Source organism: Bos indicus x Bos taurus, chromosome 15, assembly GCF_003369695.1.
Source record: "Bos indicus x Bos taurus breed Angus x Brahman F1 hybrid chromosome 15, Bos_hybrid_MaternalHap_v2.0, whole genome shotgun sequence".
NCBI lineage: Eukaryota > Metazoa > Chordata > Mammalia > Artiodactyla > Bovidae > Bos > Bos indicus x Bos taurus.
Window position 1 is genome coordinate 20,265,629 of NC_040090.1, and position 18,326 is coordinate 20,283,954.

General features: G+C 39.1%; 2 protein-coding genes across 8 annotated transcripts in view; one reads left to right on the forward strand and one right to left on the reverse strand.

Annotated features, from left to right (window-relative positions):
• The window catches only part of CSTF3 (cleavage stimulation factor subunit 3), a 67,631-nt gene extending 58,074 nt beyond the window's left edge, over positions 1 to 9,557 (forward strand). Inside the window, exons 14-21 of the mRNA XM_027562712.1 lie at positions 967 to 1,110; positions 1,477 to 1,579; positions 3,549 to 3,618; positions 4,902 to 5,097; positions 7,172 to 7,325; positions 8,046 to 8,140; positions 8,283 to 8,343; positions 8,856 to 9,557. Coding sequence (XP_027418513.1) covers positions 967 to 1,110; positions 1,477 to 1,579; positions 3,549 to 3,618; positions 4,902 to 5,097; positions 7,172 to 7,325; positions 8,046 to 8,140; positions 8,283 to 8,343; positions 8,856 to 9,058 — 1,026 coding nt within the window. The 3' untranslated portion in view covers positions 9,059 to 9,557. The remainder of the gene's footprint in view (positions 1 to 966; positions 1,111 to 1,476; positions 1,580 to 3,548; positions 3,619 to 4,901; positions 5,098 to 7,171; positions 7,326 to 8,045; positions 8,141 to 8,282; positions 8,344 to 8,855) is intronic.
• A 3,141-nt stretch (positions 9,558 to 12,698) lies between these two features.
• The window catches only part of TCP11L1 (t-complex 11 like 1), a 33,717-nt gene continuing 28,089 nt past the window's right edge, over positions 12,699 to 18,326 (reverse strand). For all 7 annotated transcript variants that reach the window (XM_027562713.1, XM_027562719.1, XM_027562714.1 and 4 more), the window contains one exon: positions 12,699 to 16,419. In XM_027562713.1, the coding sequence (XP_027418514.1) occupies positions 16,217 to 16,419 (203 nt within the window). In that variant the 3' untranslated portion in view covers positions 12,699 to 16,216. The remainder of the gene's footprint in view (positions 16,420 to 18,326) is intronic.

The following is an 18,326-nucleotide window of genomic DNA, read 5'->3' on the forward strand; positions in this document are numbered from 1 at the left end:
AGAAACCAACATTCTGGGAAGCAGTTAGACAGGAACTCACTTTATCCTGAATTCTACTCTATAACAGTGGTTTTCAAAGCCACTATTTTTGCAAAAGTGCAGTGGAACTCTTTCAGTTGGAGGAGAAGTGGACAGGCCAATGCATGGGGCTCTAGACCCTCTGCCTCACGTCAACTACAGATCCATTCCTTTTTTGTCTGTCTACCTTGGGGTTCCACTGCTTGCATTTAGTCATCTTTTAAAAATTCGTTTAGCAGCCTGCATCTGTGCTATACACTGTGCTAGATTCCAGCAGTATAATGACAAATAAGTTAAATTTCATTCCTCAAGTAACTCATAGTTCATTCATCTGGGCAACGAGGTTTGGCATCATCAAAACTGGGCCAGTCAGGAGCCTACTCAACAGTCACCCTGTGTATAGTCCAGAGACCTTTGTTCATCGAATAAATATTGCATATTCATTATGTGTTAGGTACTCTGTTAGTGCAAAGTATAAAATGATTCAGTTATCAATGAAGTTACATTATATGTTCTTTAGAAAATAGAGTAGTGGGTTTTTAAAGCAATAAATCAAGAAATTCTAGTATTTTCTAGTATTTTCACTTTTATTCCTTAGGGTTTAATTAGCATGTTTGGAATTAGATGATTGTAATGATTATAAGACCTTGTGACTTTACTAAAAATCACAGAATTTTACATTTAAAGGGTGAATTTTGTGCTATGTGAATTATATCTCAATTTTAAAAAATTAATTTGCATGCATCTTTAATACCAGAAAAAAATTGCTTACGGATTTAAATACTGCAATATCTATAATCTTATTGATACTTTTCAATTTCTCAGGTATTCAAATTGCTTTCTTATACAGCAAAACATGTTAGTATAGAAGTATGGTGAGCCTGTATTAGATCCCACAGGCATCACATTCTACCTAATCTATAGAAAACAAATGCTTTTTTTGCATAGGTATATATCCAATATATGAAATTCGCAAGAAGAGCTGAAGGGATCAAATCTGGAAGAATGATATTTAAAAAAGCAAGAGAAGACACCAGAACCCGCCACCATGTCTATGTCACTGCAGCACTCATGGAGTATTACTGTAGTAAGGCAAGTCCTGAAATAAGATACAAAGATAGAGTAATTTCCTTTATCTGAGATAAATTAATTAAAAGAAAGGCAGTCCTAGTTTCTATTATTAAACTTTAATTCTTCTGTATCATAAAGGAGACCTAAGTGTATCTGTGTAAAATTACATGGAGCATTGTTCATATCCCCTCTGCCTGCTAATTTATACCTTATTAAACTCCATATTTCTGAATCTAAATCCCCTGAATGGTATTTAGTGCTGCAGTTTTTACATGATTTTAATATCCATTTTAATCTTAATGTACTTAGTCATATTTAAATTTAGTTTTAATATTCTTTGAGTATCTTATCTGATGGAAATCAGTACTTTGCTTTCTTTACTTCTAGGACAAATCTGTTGCCTTTAAGATTTTTGAGCTGGGGCTAAAGAAATATGGAGACATTCCAGAATATGTCCTGGCCTATATTGACTATCTTTCTCACCTCAATGGTAAGTAGAGTCTAGATCTGTAATGGTTAATATTAAACCATCAATGTCATTCTTTGATATTATGTTCCTGGAATTTTTCCCTCTGCAGAATGGTCTTTAATTCTGCAGCACATTCCCAACAGTAGTAGGAATAAAGCCACAAGTCTCAAGCCACGAAAACTTAAAGATGCCCAAGAAGTAGAGTAAAATGCCCTGAGGCTACTGGGGAAGAGATTTCAAAAAGAAACATTGTGTTTATGAGCATCTTTATCTTTATTTTTCTATTTTGTTGTAATAATAATAATGGCAATCCTTTATTGGGTTCCTACCTTAGACCAGGCACAAGACTAGAGAATTCGTATATGTATGTATGTATCTCATTTAGTCAACTTAACCACACCACAATCCAGGATATGTAATTTCTTGACTAAAAATGATCTGGTATAAAAACTGATTTAAGAAAGAAATATAAAAAATTATGTGTCATGTAAATAATTAGATGTTAAACTTAGATATCACAGGTGTATATTAATGATTTTAATATTTTAGAAAAATATAACATTCTGTCTACCTACATAGTTCAGTTAAGTTCAGTCGCTCAGTCGTGTCCAACTCTTTGTGACCCCATGAATCACAGCATGCCAGGCCTCCCCGTCCATCACCATCTCCCAGAGTTCACTCAAACTCACGTCCATCGAGTCGGTGATGCCATCCAGCCATCTCATCCTCTGTCGTCCCCTTTTCCTCTTGCCCCCAATCCCTCCCAGCATCAGAGTCTTTTCCAATGAGTCAACTCTTCGCATGAGGTGGCCAAAGTACTGGAGTTTCAGCTTCAGCATCAGTCCTTCCAATGAACATTCAGGACTGATCTCCTTTAGGGTGGACTGGTTGGATCTCCTTGCAGTCCAAGGGACTCTCAAGAGTCTTCTCCAACACCACAGTTCAAAAGCATCAATTCTTCGGCGCTCAGCTTTCTTCACAGTCCAACTCTCACATCCATACATGACCACTGGAAAAACCATAGCCTTGACTAGACGGACCTTTGTTGGCAAAGTAGTGTCTCTGCTTTTCAACATGCTATCTAGGTTGGTCATAACTTTCCTTCCAAGGAGTAAGCGTCTTTTAATTTCATGGCTGCAGTCACCATCTGCAGTGATTTTGGAGCCCCCAAAAATAAAAGTCTGACACTGTTTCCACTGTTTCCCCATCTATTCCCCATGAAGTGATGGGACCAGATGCTTAGTAGAAAAGAATAAAACTTAAAACATGACTTTGTATTTCAACTTAGTGATTCTACTCTCTGGAAGAGGACTTAACTCCAGAAAGTAAGTCGGTGGAGCATTTACTTAAAAAGAAATTTCTTGTATGAAATGAATGTCCTCACCAGTTTTATATTATTTTGCTTCATTTTTTAGAATAGTTACTAGTGTGTATAATGTTTTTTACTGTAAAATTGAGGATGGAATCTGATGTCAGCTTTGTTGTTGTTAAGTCACCTCGTCGTGTCTGACTCTTTTGTGAGTCCATGGACTATAGCCCTCCAGGCTCCTCTGTTCATGGAATTCTCCAGCCAAGAATACTGGAGTGGGTTGCCATTTCCTTCTCCAGGAAATCTTCCCAACCCAGGGATTGAACCCACATCTCCTGCATTGCAGGTGGATTCTTTATTGCTGAGCCACCAGGGAAGCCCAATGTCAGCATTATTATCTTCTGAAATCATCCATGTTCATCTACCACCCCACCCACCTACTCAGTACCTTTTGTTTAGTGTGGTCTGGCTTCTAGTTGCAGGTCCATTACTCAGTTAACAATGAGCTGAATCAATTTACTTCATCTTTTTGAACCTCAAGCTTCCTCACATATAAATTCTGGTTGTGATAATACTTAGACCCCTCTGCGTAAGATTTTTGTGAGGATACAATGAGATAATGCTTTGTTAAATTATAGAACTAAATTTTTTTAATATTTAAAATTTTCTTTAATATCCTAGAGGACAATAATACTCGAGTTTTGTTTGAACGAGTTTTAACATCTGGAAGTCTTCCTCCTGAGAAATCTGGGTAAGCCATTGTGAAAACTTACTGGTCAGGTTCTAATGGCAGCTTTAATACTTGAACTGTAGTCTATGGGATGAATGTTTGCTTGTTGTGAGTCTTAAGTTTCAGTAGAAATTTCCCTTCTCTTTTGAAGTTTCATTTACAAATGGCTGCCTGCAATATTTTCATACCTGTTTAAGATTTGTTAAAAATTTTTTTTTTGCATACTGACTAGGATTATTTTGAGAGATGCCTTAACAATTTGTTATTAAATATTTTAATATATCTTTCTCTATATCCCTATAAATTGATATGAACAAATTAGGGCAGAGTTCTGAAATTTTTGTATCTCTTTTTCAAGAGCAAAGACTCTTACAAAATGAAAGTTTGTTTGACAGGTTCCATCCCTGATTTATGGTTTTGACTCTGTCCCTTATACCAGAGGAACAACATGGTCTAGTGGTGCAGTGAAAGCAGGAAGGCTTTGGAGTCTTGGGTTCAAACTCCAACTCAGTCAGCTATACCTTGGGCAGGTTTCCTAACTTTCCCAGTTCTTACTTTCTTGTTGAGTAGCAATAATGTCTACCAGTATAGAAGTTTTGCAATAGTCCCCTACCTAGCATAAAATAGGAAGTCACTGTATTACTTTAGTACAGAAGTGCTTAGTAACATTTTAAGTAGAGTCTCAGAGAATTAATTGGCTGTTAGAACAGTGGTGAGGCACTAATTTGTCCCCAGTGATCCCTATTACTGGGAAAAAATAGAGAACAATCATGTTAGATTTTGAAATGTATTTTTATTCATACATTGCACAAAGAATGTAGTCTACATTTTAATTCATGCCACTACAAAATGGTGAAGTCATATCATTCAGGAGTAATTGGAAATCTAGGTTCCTTTTCAACTCTTCCCCACCTAGAGTCGGTTTACTGTCTCTAGGATAAATGTCTCATTGACCACAAATGATAGGAAGTAGGCTAAATAAGAAAAAACAAAAAACCCTTAAATATGAAAGTATTTAGGGTGAAAGGTTATGATGACTATAATTCACTTTCAGATACTTAAGTGAAAACAAATATAGCAAATATTTGGGGAAGCAAATATAGCAAAATATTAATGACGACTGAATCTAGGTAATGGAATATAGGTATTCATTATACTACTCTATGTTTTGAAGTTTAGAAATCTTTATAATAAAAAAAAATAGATTCTTATAATTTAAAAAAGGGGGAGGAAGGGAACTGGAAGATTTTTGTAAGTCCCAAACCCAGGATGGTGAAGTATTGATTATATTTATTTTCTTACAGAGAAATCTGGGCCCGATTTCTAGCTTTTGAAAGTAATATTGGTGATCTAGCTAGTATACTCAAAGTGGAGAAAAGACGGTTTACAGCATTCAAAGAAGAGTATGAAGGCAAAGAAACAGCTTTACTGGTAGACAGATACAAGTTCATGGATCTATATCCTTGCTCTGCAAGTGAACTAAAAGCACTTGGGTATAAGGTATGTACTTGGGCTTATGATGTGTGTGATGTCTGTACTTTCCCAACGTTTTAGAAGAGTTCATGGACAAACTTTAAAGTAAATTCTGAAATTGAAATTAGTCTAGTTTTATTATAGATTTGCAGAATACAAAAAGTTCAGGGATTTTCCTTGGGTTTGTGAAATATTATCAACAGTACTGAACAAAATGAGAATTAAAATGAGATTTAACAAACTTTCATTCTTTCCCTGAAATTGTCAATGCCTTATTTCTTACATTTTGTGGGCAGGTGGACAATCTGAATGTCACTTGTTAGTTTTTCTCTAACAGTTCTTAAAACTGAGGAGTGTGTTTTGATAGGAGATCTTAAACCAAATGTAATTCCTGCTATATATGTTGTAGATATAATGAAGAAACTTTATAGCTTTGTAAATCCATAAATTTCTTTGAAGTGTTTGTATCTTTAAACAGGGCTCCTTCAGTGGACGCCTTTAGGAAATTATTTAATTGGCCAAAAATTTCGTTCCAGTTCTGGAACAAAACTGGAACAAACTTTTTGCTCAACCCAACAGCTTATCTAGGAATGGAACTCCTCTATTTGGACTACTGCATCATTAAGAAAACAGACCTGGAACCTGAACTCATTCAGGCCAAAAGGAAAGATTAATAGCCTAGAAATAGCCCTTGGTGAGAAACCATTGCTCTATCAGTGCTTGATTTTTCTGTGTCAGGTGAACAAAGACCAGATGAAAATCCAAGGGGAAGCTATATCCATAAGAGTCCTGGATTGATTGGTCTCCTTAAGCCAGCCAGCATTAGGATGTTCCTCACCATCATTCTTCATTTCCTCACTGCCCTCTTTTAGCCAGAGTCTCACTGGTCTTGTGTCTGAACCAGATTAAAATAAACTTCAGACCTTTACATTAATGGAAGCTCCAGTTGTCTGCCAGCCCCATATTCCTATGCTGAACTAGGGTTACTGCTCAGGGATGAGGGGATTCTGCTCCTGGTTTAACAAATTGTTAATGAAAAGCCAAAGGCATTTTTAAGACTGTTATGTGGAATCTTTAGACTGTTTCAACTTTGCCAAGTTGAAAATGGAAATTAAGGAAGTTAATGAAAGTATCTTCGTGAATTTTCCATCTTGTATTTCTGTTTATATTCTGTGTATTTGGGAAGGATCATTATGCTTTCGTGTGTGGCACATAAGTGAGAGTGGGAAAGAGAGGAAAAAAAGCAATTCTCAGTGGGTGTTCTCATTTAGATTTGCCACCAACTGCATATGAGCAAGTTTTGAGAACATGAGATTCTCTTATATCCCTTAATGCTGGCAAAAGAGGCTCTCTCAGAGTTGCTCTCAGCCCTGGCAGACATTGCTGGGACACTGAAAAGAAGACAGAATGGGTGTGAGGTCAGAAAGGCCTGTGCTCTCAACTCCTCTGTCTGCTTCTTAGCCATATAACCTTGGAGATAGCAGAACCTCTGCAGAACCTCTCTTTGAGCGTTAGTCCCTTCTGTAAAATGGAGGTGATCGTATCTACCTCCTCAAAGAGTGAATGAACGGCAAAAATTGACAAACAGTGGTTATTCAACAAACATTCCTTCTCCCCTGTAACAGTATGTTGGGAATAATTTTTCATTTCATTAGCAAAATCTTATGAACTAACGTAGGTGATAAGCTTTGTTAGGTTTCATGAAAGAGCACCTTACTTAATCAGCTTCTTCACTTAGAGAACCTGATGGATGATGTTCGGTTTTAGTGGAAAGGAAATATCAGAAAATATCTAAAACTGCAGATTTTCTTCCAAATTACCCCACCTCTACCTGGTATTTATTACCTACCAGGTATATACATCTACCCGGTATGTATTACCTACAAAAGGATCCTACAAATGTCCCACCTGGTGGCACTGAGTCTAATGACTCTTAACACTTGTCAGTCTTCACTGTCATGGAAGTTCTCACTTTTCTTTCTCCATTCTCGCTATGGTTTTAACCCAGTTATTTAGTGTATCCTCAGGAGTGTAGAATTGCACAGTTCTACTCTGTAAGTCCCTTTTTCAGGTTTAGGATTCTTCTGTTCTGCATTTTCAGGATGTCTCCCGTGCTAAGCTAGCAGCTATAATTCCAGACCCAGTTGTAGCTCCTTCTATAGTGCCTGTTCTGAAAGATGAAGTGGATAGAAAACCAGAATACCCTAAACCAGACACTCAGCAGATGATTCCATTTCAGCCACGACATTTAGCACGTAAGCCATGACTTTAGATCCAGTACTGAGCCCTCAGTTTGTTTGTTGGTTTAAATCCAGAGGTGTGTGGGGGTTGGAGGGGGCAAATTAATGTGACCTTTCCATTGTAGGTTAATAATTAGACTCAGGGTCAATAATGACAAGTGATTTGGCTATATAATCTTTGAATCAAGATGAGTTTAAAATGTCTTAAACAAAAAACCTCACTGATCCAGATTGCAGTAACGCATTTGGCAGTGATCCTTAAGAGAGTTTTCTGAAACGCCGCTACATACAGGTTACCTGCACAGCTGGAAACTTACTTTGGCGATATTTGGTATTGTTTATAGTTACTAATATGTAGTAGTCTCTGAATTCTATTTGAACAAGGCCCTTACAATAAAATATGTTACTGTATAACTGACTTTAAATGGGCTTGCTGAAAAAATGACTTGTGAGGCTTAGACATGATCTTTGACAAAAACTGACGAACTCAGGGTCTGGATCATCTTACGCAGTCTCTTGTTTACTTTCTGCCCCCAGGGGCCATGAGGTTGAGACTGCTTTCACTGTCTCACCCACTTGAGTTTGGTCAAACATATAAAACACTAACAACATTTTAAGATGTTTTTAAGCAACATAGACTCTTTGTACATAGTAATTAATGTACAAATTACTTGTGCTAGTTATTACACGTATAGAAATTCTTCCGTCCCATTCCTCCATTCCTTTCCCTTACAGCTCCGGGCTTGCACCCTGTCCCCGGTGGAGTGTTCCCAGTGCCACCTGCAGCAGTTGTTTTAATGAAACTTCTCCCTCCTCCTATTTGTTTCCAGGTTTGTTCACCATTTTCATGACAGATACTTGCTCTATGGGTAAATATAGTAATTATGTATTTTTTTATCTTGGGAAATACAAAGTGGGGCTATTTTAACTTGTCAGATTATTGGGGATTAAGTTTTCTTTGTGTCAAAACAGGGTCCTTTTGTACAAGTGGACGAACTAATGGAAATTTTCCGAAGATGCAAGATACCAAATAGTAAGTGATTGAGGCTCCATTTTTAGAGTGGAATTCACATTATTGTCTCCAAGACAGGAGAGATCGCCATGGAAGCTTCCAAAACCAGCTAGCCACCTTGCAGCAGTACAGTGACACCTCACAGGGGTCCAAACCCTCTTTGGTACAGAGAGGCCAGTTCATGTTCTAATTCTGCTAAGAAAAATATCATAAAAAGCTTATCTTTTCTCTTCATGTGAACATGCACTATCAGATTTTGCTTATGAAAACTTTATTAATTTTAACCGTAGTTTTTTGTCTTTATTTAGTGTCAGTAGTACTAAGTACTATCTAAGAATTTGCTAATAGGACGCTACAAAATGATAAAGTATTCAAAGTAGTACATATGTTTTCCTTCACAGCATACTTTTTTTTTTTAATTGGGCTATAGGTACTTAACAATGTTGTGTTAGTTTCTGCTGTGTAACAAAGGGAATGACACAGTAGCACGCTTGGAAACACCCTCCAATAGTCCTTTTGTTTTGCTTCAATAGCAGTTGAAGAAGCTGTGAGGATCATTACTGGAGGAGCCCCAGAGCTAGCGGTAGAAGGCAACGGCCCAGTGGAAAGTAATGCAGTGCTCACGAAGGCTGTCAAAAGGCCCAACGAGGATTCAGATGAAGACGAGGAAAAGGGAGCTGTGGTTCCCCCTGTTCATGACATTTACAGGGCAAGGCAGCAGAAGCGAATCCGGTGAGGCAGGTGTAGCACCCGCCTCAAGAAAACTCTTATCCTTTTGCCTCTAAGTCATATGTTTAAAAGAGACAATGCTTTGTTACAAAGTTCTTGGAAACAAAGTTGTATTGTCATTGGTGCCTCTATCATATGGTTCTCAAGAACAACCAAGCAACCTACATGAATTTTAGGATTTGGAATAGACCTATGCTCTAAGCAGAACTAGGTTTTCAAAAGTGTGAGAACAGTACTAAGTGGCAGAACCACATTTTGTTCCTGCTTCAAGGGTGTCTTGTATGTACCACTTGAAGACTTGTGGGTTTTCAACAGTTTTATTTTAAAAACTGGATGGCTTATGATTGTAAAGCATTTTATCACATTTTCTGAAAACAGCTGTTTTGGTTTGCTTATGTAGAGTCCTGCCTTATTGTTCGTTTTATTTATGGCAGAATGTACGGAATCGGTTTTGTAGTTTAACATTTTAAAACAATCCTTTAAAAAATAAAAGGATCTCAAAAAAAGTCATGTCTCCTGCTGCTGCTTTCGTTCACATCTGAAATAGCAGCTTATGTTGTTCAGCCAACACAGTTTACAAATAAACGTCAACAATACAAGTCATCTTGTATTTACCATATATACAACTATTGTCCTTTCCTGGTCTTTTTTGCTACTATTGGAAAACATGAGGGATCCATTTTTAAGAGGTAAATTAAACATTTTAGAAATCCTCAAATATGAATGCATTTTCCCCGAATTAAATCTGAGGGAGACTGCAATATTTTATCTTTCGTCTCTCTTAAAAGTGAAATAAGTGTGGCATTCCTGTAATCACTCACTGTCTTGCTCTCACATGTATTTCAGTGTTGATTAAAGAAAAACTACTGGCTGGCTGCACTAGCCCTCGCCAACGGTCCACACTCAGAGTGTGGAGTGTGTTTCGCGCTGAAGAAATCCACTTCTTACCTATCAAAGAAAACTGTGGCCAAGCAACCAAAAACTGATTACAGTGAGCAAAAATTTATCCTTAAAAAATAAGTCAGAAGAATTGTTTTGCTCTTTGTTAGGAGCATTACCTCCTCTAGGCTCATTTTTAGAAAACTAGACCAAAAACAAGTTGAGCCCTGAGGATTGTGATTCAGAATGAAGGCTAAAAATAAGGACAAAAAAAAAAAAAGAAAAAACCAAGAGGAAAAGTAGTAAGGCTATAAAAAGAGAATCTTACATATTGGGTACACAGTTTAGAATTTGAATTCAAGTGTGATTAAATTTCAGCTTCAAATATTTCTACAAATGAAGAAAAGTTCTATCAGTTTCTTATATAAACTTACATGTAGCAAGGTTATACTTACCGAAGTTGATCACAAGTGTGTCTCCAGTATTTTACCAGTAAAGCTGACTAAAATTTCCTTAAAACAAAGTCAGCTCTATCGCAGATTTTGTTAAGTATCATTTTTAAGCTGTGTGGGTTTTCTTTTTAATATCATAGTTATCAACAATACAATCTGAAAGGCACAAGTAGTACCACATAGCAGACTTTAAAATACAGATATGGAATCTGCTGGAGTGCTATCGTTGGGTAGTGTATTGAAGACAACTGATTTCAAATACCTGTAATGGTCTGTAAGAGTGTTTCCATATGAGCAAACAAAGCCATATGATTATGCAAGGAAAATGATCCTTTTTTTTTTTTTTAAACATTGTAACAAAACACACATACACACCCCTACCTACCTTGGTGAAAAGTGCTACTGAGGACTGCTGCTGCTGCTGCTGCTGCTGCTGAGTCGCATCAGTCGTGTCCGACTCTGTGCGACCCCATAGACGGCAGCCCAACAGGCTCCTCTGTCCCTGGGATTCTCCAGGCAAGAACACTGGAGTGGGCTGCCATTGCCTTCTCTGGGGACTAAGGACTGTTAAGGCCATTTATATGTATTATAATTGCTCCTACTGCATTTATTTCTAAGATTTTTTCCCCTAGAAATTATATGACATTTAAACTTCAAACAGATTATTTCTTGTTAAGAAGAAAACATTTTCTTAATATTCTATATATATATGTAGAACTTAATGTTCTGTCTAAATATATGCACTTTTGGTTTTTAGTATGATTCTGTGTGAATGTTTGATAATTCCTTCATCTAACATCAAGTAGCATGATGTTAGAAATCTGAACTCACTTTTGGAACTCTGTGTGCAGACTCCTGGGGTATATATAGCCAGCCCTACATGTCCAAGGACTCATATATCCATATTGCTGGATGCAGAGAAATTACCAAAAGATATTCATATCTTTCCTCTTCATAAAAACAACGATAGCATCTCCCCACAATTCTAGAACTGGATGAAATTTAAGGACCATAAATCCTTCCTAAACAAAAATCAGTCAAACTCTGGCTGTTAGCACTAAATTTCAAACAAGAGGTTTTATCTATGTAGCCACATAAAGTAAAAGGTTATAGCTACCTAGTAAATATAAAAGTGATCAAATGTACTACTGGAAAAGAACAAAAATATAAAACCATTTTTGTCAGCATGTTGACCTTGGGGGATAATTATGAATTTATTTGGTAATTTTATAATCCTCTACTGACATATACTTAATATGTAAAACTAAGAGTTGATTTATATGATAGTAAAATTAAAATCACCATGTTCATAAATTTTGATTTTTACATTTCAATTCCCAAAGCAAACTTCATTAAAGTTGGTAGTTTTTAACTTGACTGTGATGTTCAGCAAGTGCAGTTATATTTTATTTAATACAAATTTCAGAATTCTTGAATGGTTAATTCATGCCAAGTTAACAAAACTCAGTTACCATATTACTGATTTAGGTAAAACTTTAAATATTTAACAGAAGTTAGCTTATCAGCTCTGGGAATAAAAGTTAAAAAAAACAATTCCATGTACTAAATTTTCTTCCCTGTCCAAGATGTGACCAAATTTCTCCTGTGAGCCCACAGCAAGCAGTACTTCAGAAAGCAGAGGCAATGAGAATGAGAAAGGAAAAAAAGTGTTACTTTGATTTTAAGGCTGCTTTAAGTCAAAAGTTGCACTTAAAGGCTCTCAATGTTTAGCTCAGATGGGGTGTTGTTTAGTCACTAAGTCACGTCTGACTCTGTGTGACCCCATGTATCCCATGTAGCCCGTGCCAGGCTCTCTGTCCATGGGATTTTCCTAGGTTAGAATACTGGAGTGAGTTGCCATTTCCTTCTCCCTACCCAGGGATCAAACCCATGTCTCCTGCATTGCAGGCAGGTTCTTTACCACCTGAGCCACCAGGGAAGCTAGGCTTAGTTCAGATAAAACAAATAGAAAAATGGTGAAGTCTGACTATTGATACCAACGTCAGACACAACTGATTTCTAAATTACATTCCATCAGATCGGGCCTTCTAAACTATATGTTAGTTCAGAAGGCAACATAGGTAAGACAGAAATCCACACTAAAGGCAGTTTTAGGTAAAATTCTGCCTGCTGAAGTTTCTGACACATTTCTAGGACTCTAGCTTTTTCTGAAAGTATCAGTGAACATTCAGTAGGTTAATAGAGGATTTCAGGCTTAAAAGTTTCCCCTTTCCCCGTCCCATGAAGGTGCTTTGAAAAATGAATAAAAAGGCAAACCATTAAAATAGGTATATAAAACCCAATATAAATACACAATTGCAAACATCACTGTAATTCTTTATTTAGGTTTTCAATGAGATAGTGCCTTTTAATATGAGTTTCATAGCCTATCATCCACTACCATTCAGTCATCCATTCATTTACTTCAAATAATGCGGAGGTGGAAGTGAGAAATCACTGGAGTGCAGGTGAGTGGCAGCATATAAGAGAAGTAAGATTGCAGCTCTGGTACAGAAGAGATGATAAAAGAAAATAACAGTCTTGGGACAGGACAGGAGGAAAACCTTCCCTACAGGCCTGTAAAACGTGCTTGACTGAAGGAGGCTGGGCACCTGCAGTCAAATCTGTCATCACCTACAGGCAAAAAGGTTACAATACTCTCCTTTGTTGCTAATAAAGCCATTTATAGTTCTTTTGTGTGTACAAAGCATTCTAATATCCATTATCAAATTTAATCCTCACAGGAAGTGTGAATTAGTATTCTTGTTTTACAAAGCCTAAGGAAGAATGGCCCAAAGTCACAGAGCCTTCCTTGCAAGAAGGCAACAGAGGAACGACTCAACCCAGATCTTCCTCTAAGTCAGATCTCTCTGCACAATCCGACCGCAGTCTACTTCAGTTATTCCAGTCAAATTCATCACAGAATGTCAGACTTGAAAGGCCCTTTTCTAGTCCATTCATTCTATGGGTACTGAAATGGGTCCCGATTTGCTCCAGCTAATCACATGACAGAAATGGGATTAGAGCTCTGGTTTCCTGACAGCTCTCAGTCCTCCCACTCTACCGTTCTGCCTCAAAAGAAATACAAGTGCTTTACATACAAGTCAAGGCAAGTCAAAAGATCACTGGAAGTCAAACAGCAAACACCTATTCACTCCCTTGAAATTCAGCAGGAAATGAGGCTGCTCTCTTCCCAGGAATCTTAAGACTTTGGAGAAATTAAAATAAGCCACAAAAACAGAACTGCTAAATAAGCCATTCAGAACTGTCAGCCAGTAATGTGCACGTTTTATGCCTATTGAGTCAAACTTTTTAAAGAGAAAAAGTTTCTATATACCTGTCCACTGCATTAATCAGTAAGATATATCAGTGTAACTCTTACCTGAAGTGGATTATAGGGTTACATTACATGAACAATCACATTTTACAGCTTGCTTTAGAATTAACGAGATTAAAAAAAGAAAACTTCATACAGTGAGACGCCACCCACTAGTCACCTCATCAACTGACAGCTGACTTCTAGACCTTTATTCACTCACTCATTCATTTAGGAAACTATCAGAGAAATCAAGCTGACCTGCTGATCGCAACCCAGCTCTCAAGGCCCTCAGTTCTACCCACTTGTAGTGAAGTACTATTGCCAAATAAACTTAGCACTTCCAGAAAGATATGTTTTCCACAAACCCTTTTGGGCAGGAAACCATGTCAAATCCAACCAGCATGCAGTATATATATAAAACCAGTTCAATTCTGAAGGATAATTTATATGCCAAAGGTATTTTGTCTTGGAGGGACAGAATACCCTGGATTGGGGGAGCTCTAAGTAGATGCTTAGCAAACATTTCCTGAGTGACTAAATAACTAAACGAATCTTCCTAGCCCTTAGTGATAATCCTATGAGATTCCAGGAAGAAAAACTAGCTCACATATCTTCAAAGAGCAACAGCAAAACGATTCAATATGAATATCATGATTCTGAACTTTACTGTCTTCATTCTGGCTCTTGTAGAATTCCACCAGGGGACACTGAGGTAGTGGGGGCCACAGGAGTCTGTGAAGCTCCCTGTTACATGGGCATCAAGATTTCAAACTGTCCAAACATCACTCTATCCATGTAGGAACCCATGAGGGGGAAAAAAATCTACTAAGAGTTAATTCTTGCAAAAGAAGCAGAATGAAGAACTCTGGAGATTTAGGGAAAATGGCTACAGGAGGTGGTGACTCGCCCTGCATCGGGGGGTTACACCCCTTTCCCACATCCTTGGATGGGGTGGGGAACCCCTGAACACTGAGGTGGAAGCAAGCCAGAGTGCCCCCCCGCCCTGCCCACTGAACCTCATTCTCTACGACCAGTGAGCGCAGCTGCCACGGCAGCCTGACCTCCAGGAACAATTCCAGAGGTGACTTCACTGAACGCGCTACAGAGGATGTGGTTTTGTTCTTTAAAAGTTCTACTTACTGAGCTTTTAACCTCTTCCCAGGAAACCAGGGAGGATTTGTCCTTGAGACTAAACTTTATTAATATGACGTCTGACCATGGAACCCAGCTTACATTTCTGACTGCAAGTAAAAATATTAAGAGTGCAGTCTGAAGCAATTAGATGGAGAAATCACATCCCTCCCAGTATAACCAGTAGCTCCTCTGGAACCTGGTATCACTAGATGGTCCACAGGGTGGATGTTTCCCCAACCCTGTCCTCAGCTCCACCCCCGCCCTTATGGGCTTGAATGAAGGGATTCCTTGCCTGACGCCACCCCTGTGGTTCTGGCAGCTGGGGATCACCCCAATGACTTCACAGTTCGGTTTCTCACATAACATCCCTAAGATACACATTTATTCTTTAACAAAACAGGTCATCTATGAGACCCCAAGCTACCCTTTCAGCCACAGGGTATGTCAGGAACTCTGGTCACTCAAGTTCCTAGATAAATACTGCTCGAAAATCAGAGATTTCCTATAACTTCATTACCTGAGAAGTAACTGAGCTTATGCTATTTTATCTGAAAACACTTAAATCCAATTCTGGAATTCGAATTCAGTCAATACCTCAAGGTGTTGTATCAGGGTGAACTTTTCAGTAAAAACTTCCGATATCTGTCTTCTTTTATATTACACTAGCATATTTTTTTTTTAAAGATTCCTCAACTTTCAAGACATAAAAATCAAAGAATTTTCCTTTCTCTACATCCCATAAACACTATCATCCAGGTTCAGAAGTAATTTTGTACAAAAGAGAAAGCTTTTTTAAATCAAGTATTAATAACTCCTCCAGAATGAAAGGATTCCAGGGCTCTGGCTGGGCCAGGAGGGGAGAAAGCAATAAATAACTGGGGGTCGAGGGGGGCAGATGGGAGGCAGTAAGATTTATAAAGTTCTAACTTAAATACCTGGAGGGAGGAGGGGTGGGCTGTGCAAGAGAGGGGCGCGTCTAAATGCATCATGGCTTGGCTTCTCACTCTGGGGTAGCTGGCAGATACTCTCGGGTGTCTAAAAGAAAAACAACCCAGATGGCAGAAGAGCAGTCCCAGACTTGAGGGAGAGACAGGCAGCTACAACCGTGATATACACAGGACAGTCCTGTTAAAAGCTGAGTGCTGCCTATGAAACTCAGGACAACAGCCTCTCTGATGTAAACTTGCGCTCATAAATACAAACCCCCAAAAGAGAATTCAGTGCATTTTCCAACAAGTCTTCTCAACATTGATACACAATATTCTTCCTTTTGGAATCTGTGCTATTAAACAGAAATGTACTAAATAGCCATTTTCCAAAGCCACATCACAGCTGAGAACAGGTCGAGCAAGTAATACTGCTGCTACAGGGACTATACGTGTTAGGATCTGGCGAGGGTCTTACTGAGGATGGCGTCATAGTAGGGACTGAACACCATCTTGTTATAGTTGACCAGGCGCACGAATTTAACGGCAACTTCCTCCAGCTCTTTTTGAATCGGACCCAATCCCCCAGGGGCTATGGGCGATGGCTTCTGATGACTTGAGGCAAGGTAGGCGTCTAAGAAGGTCAGGATTCGGGAATCTGTGATTGAAGAGAAAGCAGATGTTTGTTTCCTAGTTAGGGCGACTTTACAAACTTCTGTTTATGCTTCAGTTTTTAGCCTAAACATCACCTTTTTGAGAAAGTCTTCCCTGATCACCCTGGGGCACCTCCCACTTCTGAACATTCATCTCTTTGGTAATGTTTCCTCCACGGGGTGGGACCACGCTCCTCTTGTCTGTCGCTCTCTCCCTGGCACCCAGGGCCTGCCATGAGACCCGGCCTCCAGGCAATGTCCCAAATTACATACTTGGAAAGCAAGGATAAACGCATGGACGATTAAGGGTGTCTAGGGTGCTGACAGGCTCTGCTCTCAGAGGAGCAGGGTGCAACGAGACCAACATTAGCGACTGTTGAAGATCACATGAAAAGTGGGAGGAAAAACAAAGCAAGAAATACAAGTTCCAAAAAGAGGAGAAAGAAAGACGATTCCAGCACTCCTAACCTGTGATCTAGTTTTTCCTGCAAAGCCCATGAGAGACGCCTGAGCCTCCTCCTCCACAGCCCACAGTGACGCTCACGGAGCTGTGGGCAGCTTGTCCTACTCCCTGGAATCACTTCGTTTGCTTTCTTAGTCCCCCACCCTCACCCCTATGATGGTGCTGTACCCTCCTGTGCAGCCTCAGCTGCCAAAAAAGAGTGTGTGCAAGCCGCAACCTTGCAGATTTTATCACAAAAACAACAAGGGCATTTATATCGAATAAGCGTTTTCAAACTTCACGCCGCCCTCAACTAGGGAACCTTCTCAGGTGTGACTGACTTACACTCTTTGGGTGCCAGTAACACACCGCCACTGGCTGTGACTAAACAACTTAGCTGGCAGAACCAAGGGAGCAGCCTGGTAGCCAGCAGTCTCCTCACAGACCTTTCCCGCATCCACACCCCACTTGACGACAATGATCTTGAGGGTCTGAGGGCCCTGCAACATCAGGAGGCTCCCCCTGAGGAATCCAAAGATGAAACTGTAACTAAGGCAGGCCTGGGGTGGAAAAATCTAATATTTTAAAAAAACACTGATTCATGTAACTCTCTTTTTATAAATCCCACTTCTGACAGCATTCTTGTTTTGGCAGGGCTTCCCTGGTAGCTCAGATGGTAAAGAATCCGCCTGTCAACTCGGGAGACCTGGGTTCAAATCCTGGGTCAGGAAGATGCCCTGGAGAAGGGAATGGCAACCCACTCCAGTATTCTTGCCTGGAGAATACTATGGACCTGGCAGGCCACGGGGTCGCAAAGAGTCAGACATGACTGAGGGACTTTCTTTCTTTTCATAAAATATTTTGCTCAGTTGTTCAGTAGCGGCCAACTCTTCACGACCCCATGCACTATAGCCCACCAGGATCCTCTGTCCATGGAATTTTCCAGGCAAGACTACTGGAGTGGGTTGCCGTTTCCTTCTCCATCATAAAATATTACCTAGGAATAAAGAAAACCAAGTGATAGTATTAGAAGCACACCCACATCGCTGGTTCAGCCTCTACTCAGAATCTGATAACCATGAATCATTCTGCTTTTGCCTGAAGCCTGCTAACTTTCCATTATTTATAAGAGGAACAGCTATCTGATTTCATAAAGAAGTTGAGGAAGGACTTCACAATCAAATAACAATAATCCTAAAAATTAAATATTAGATGTGTTCCTTGATCAACCAGTGAACAGAATCAAACAGTGATGATGGAAAGGAACAGCTCATATAGCAGTAATATTTTTAATAACTGCGACTTGTTGCAGAGTCCTCACTATGTGCTGCCAGGTTCGGCAGGAAGGACCTTACTTATATTTAACATGATCACCTGCAGTCCTCTCAGCAACCCTAGAGGTGCTGGTATTACTCCCTTTTTAGAGACGAAGAATCTCAAGTATCGTATCACTCCCTCAAGCTACACAGT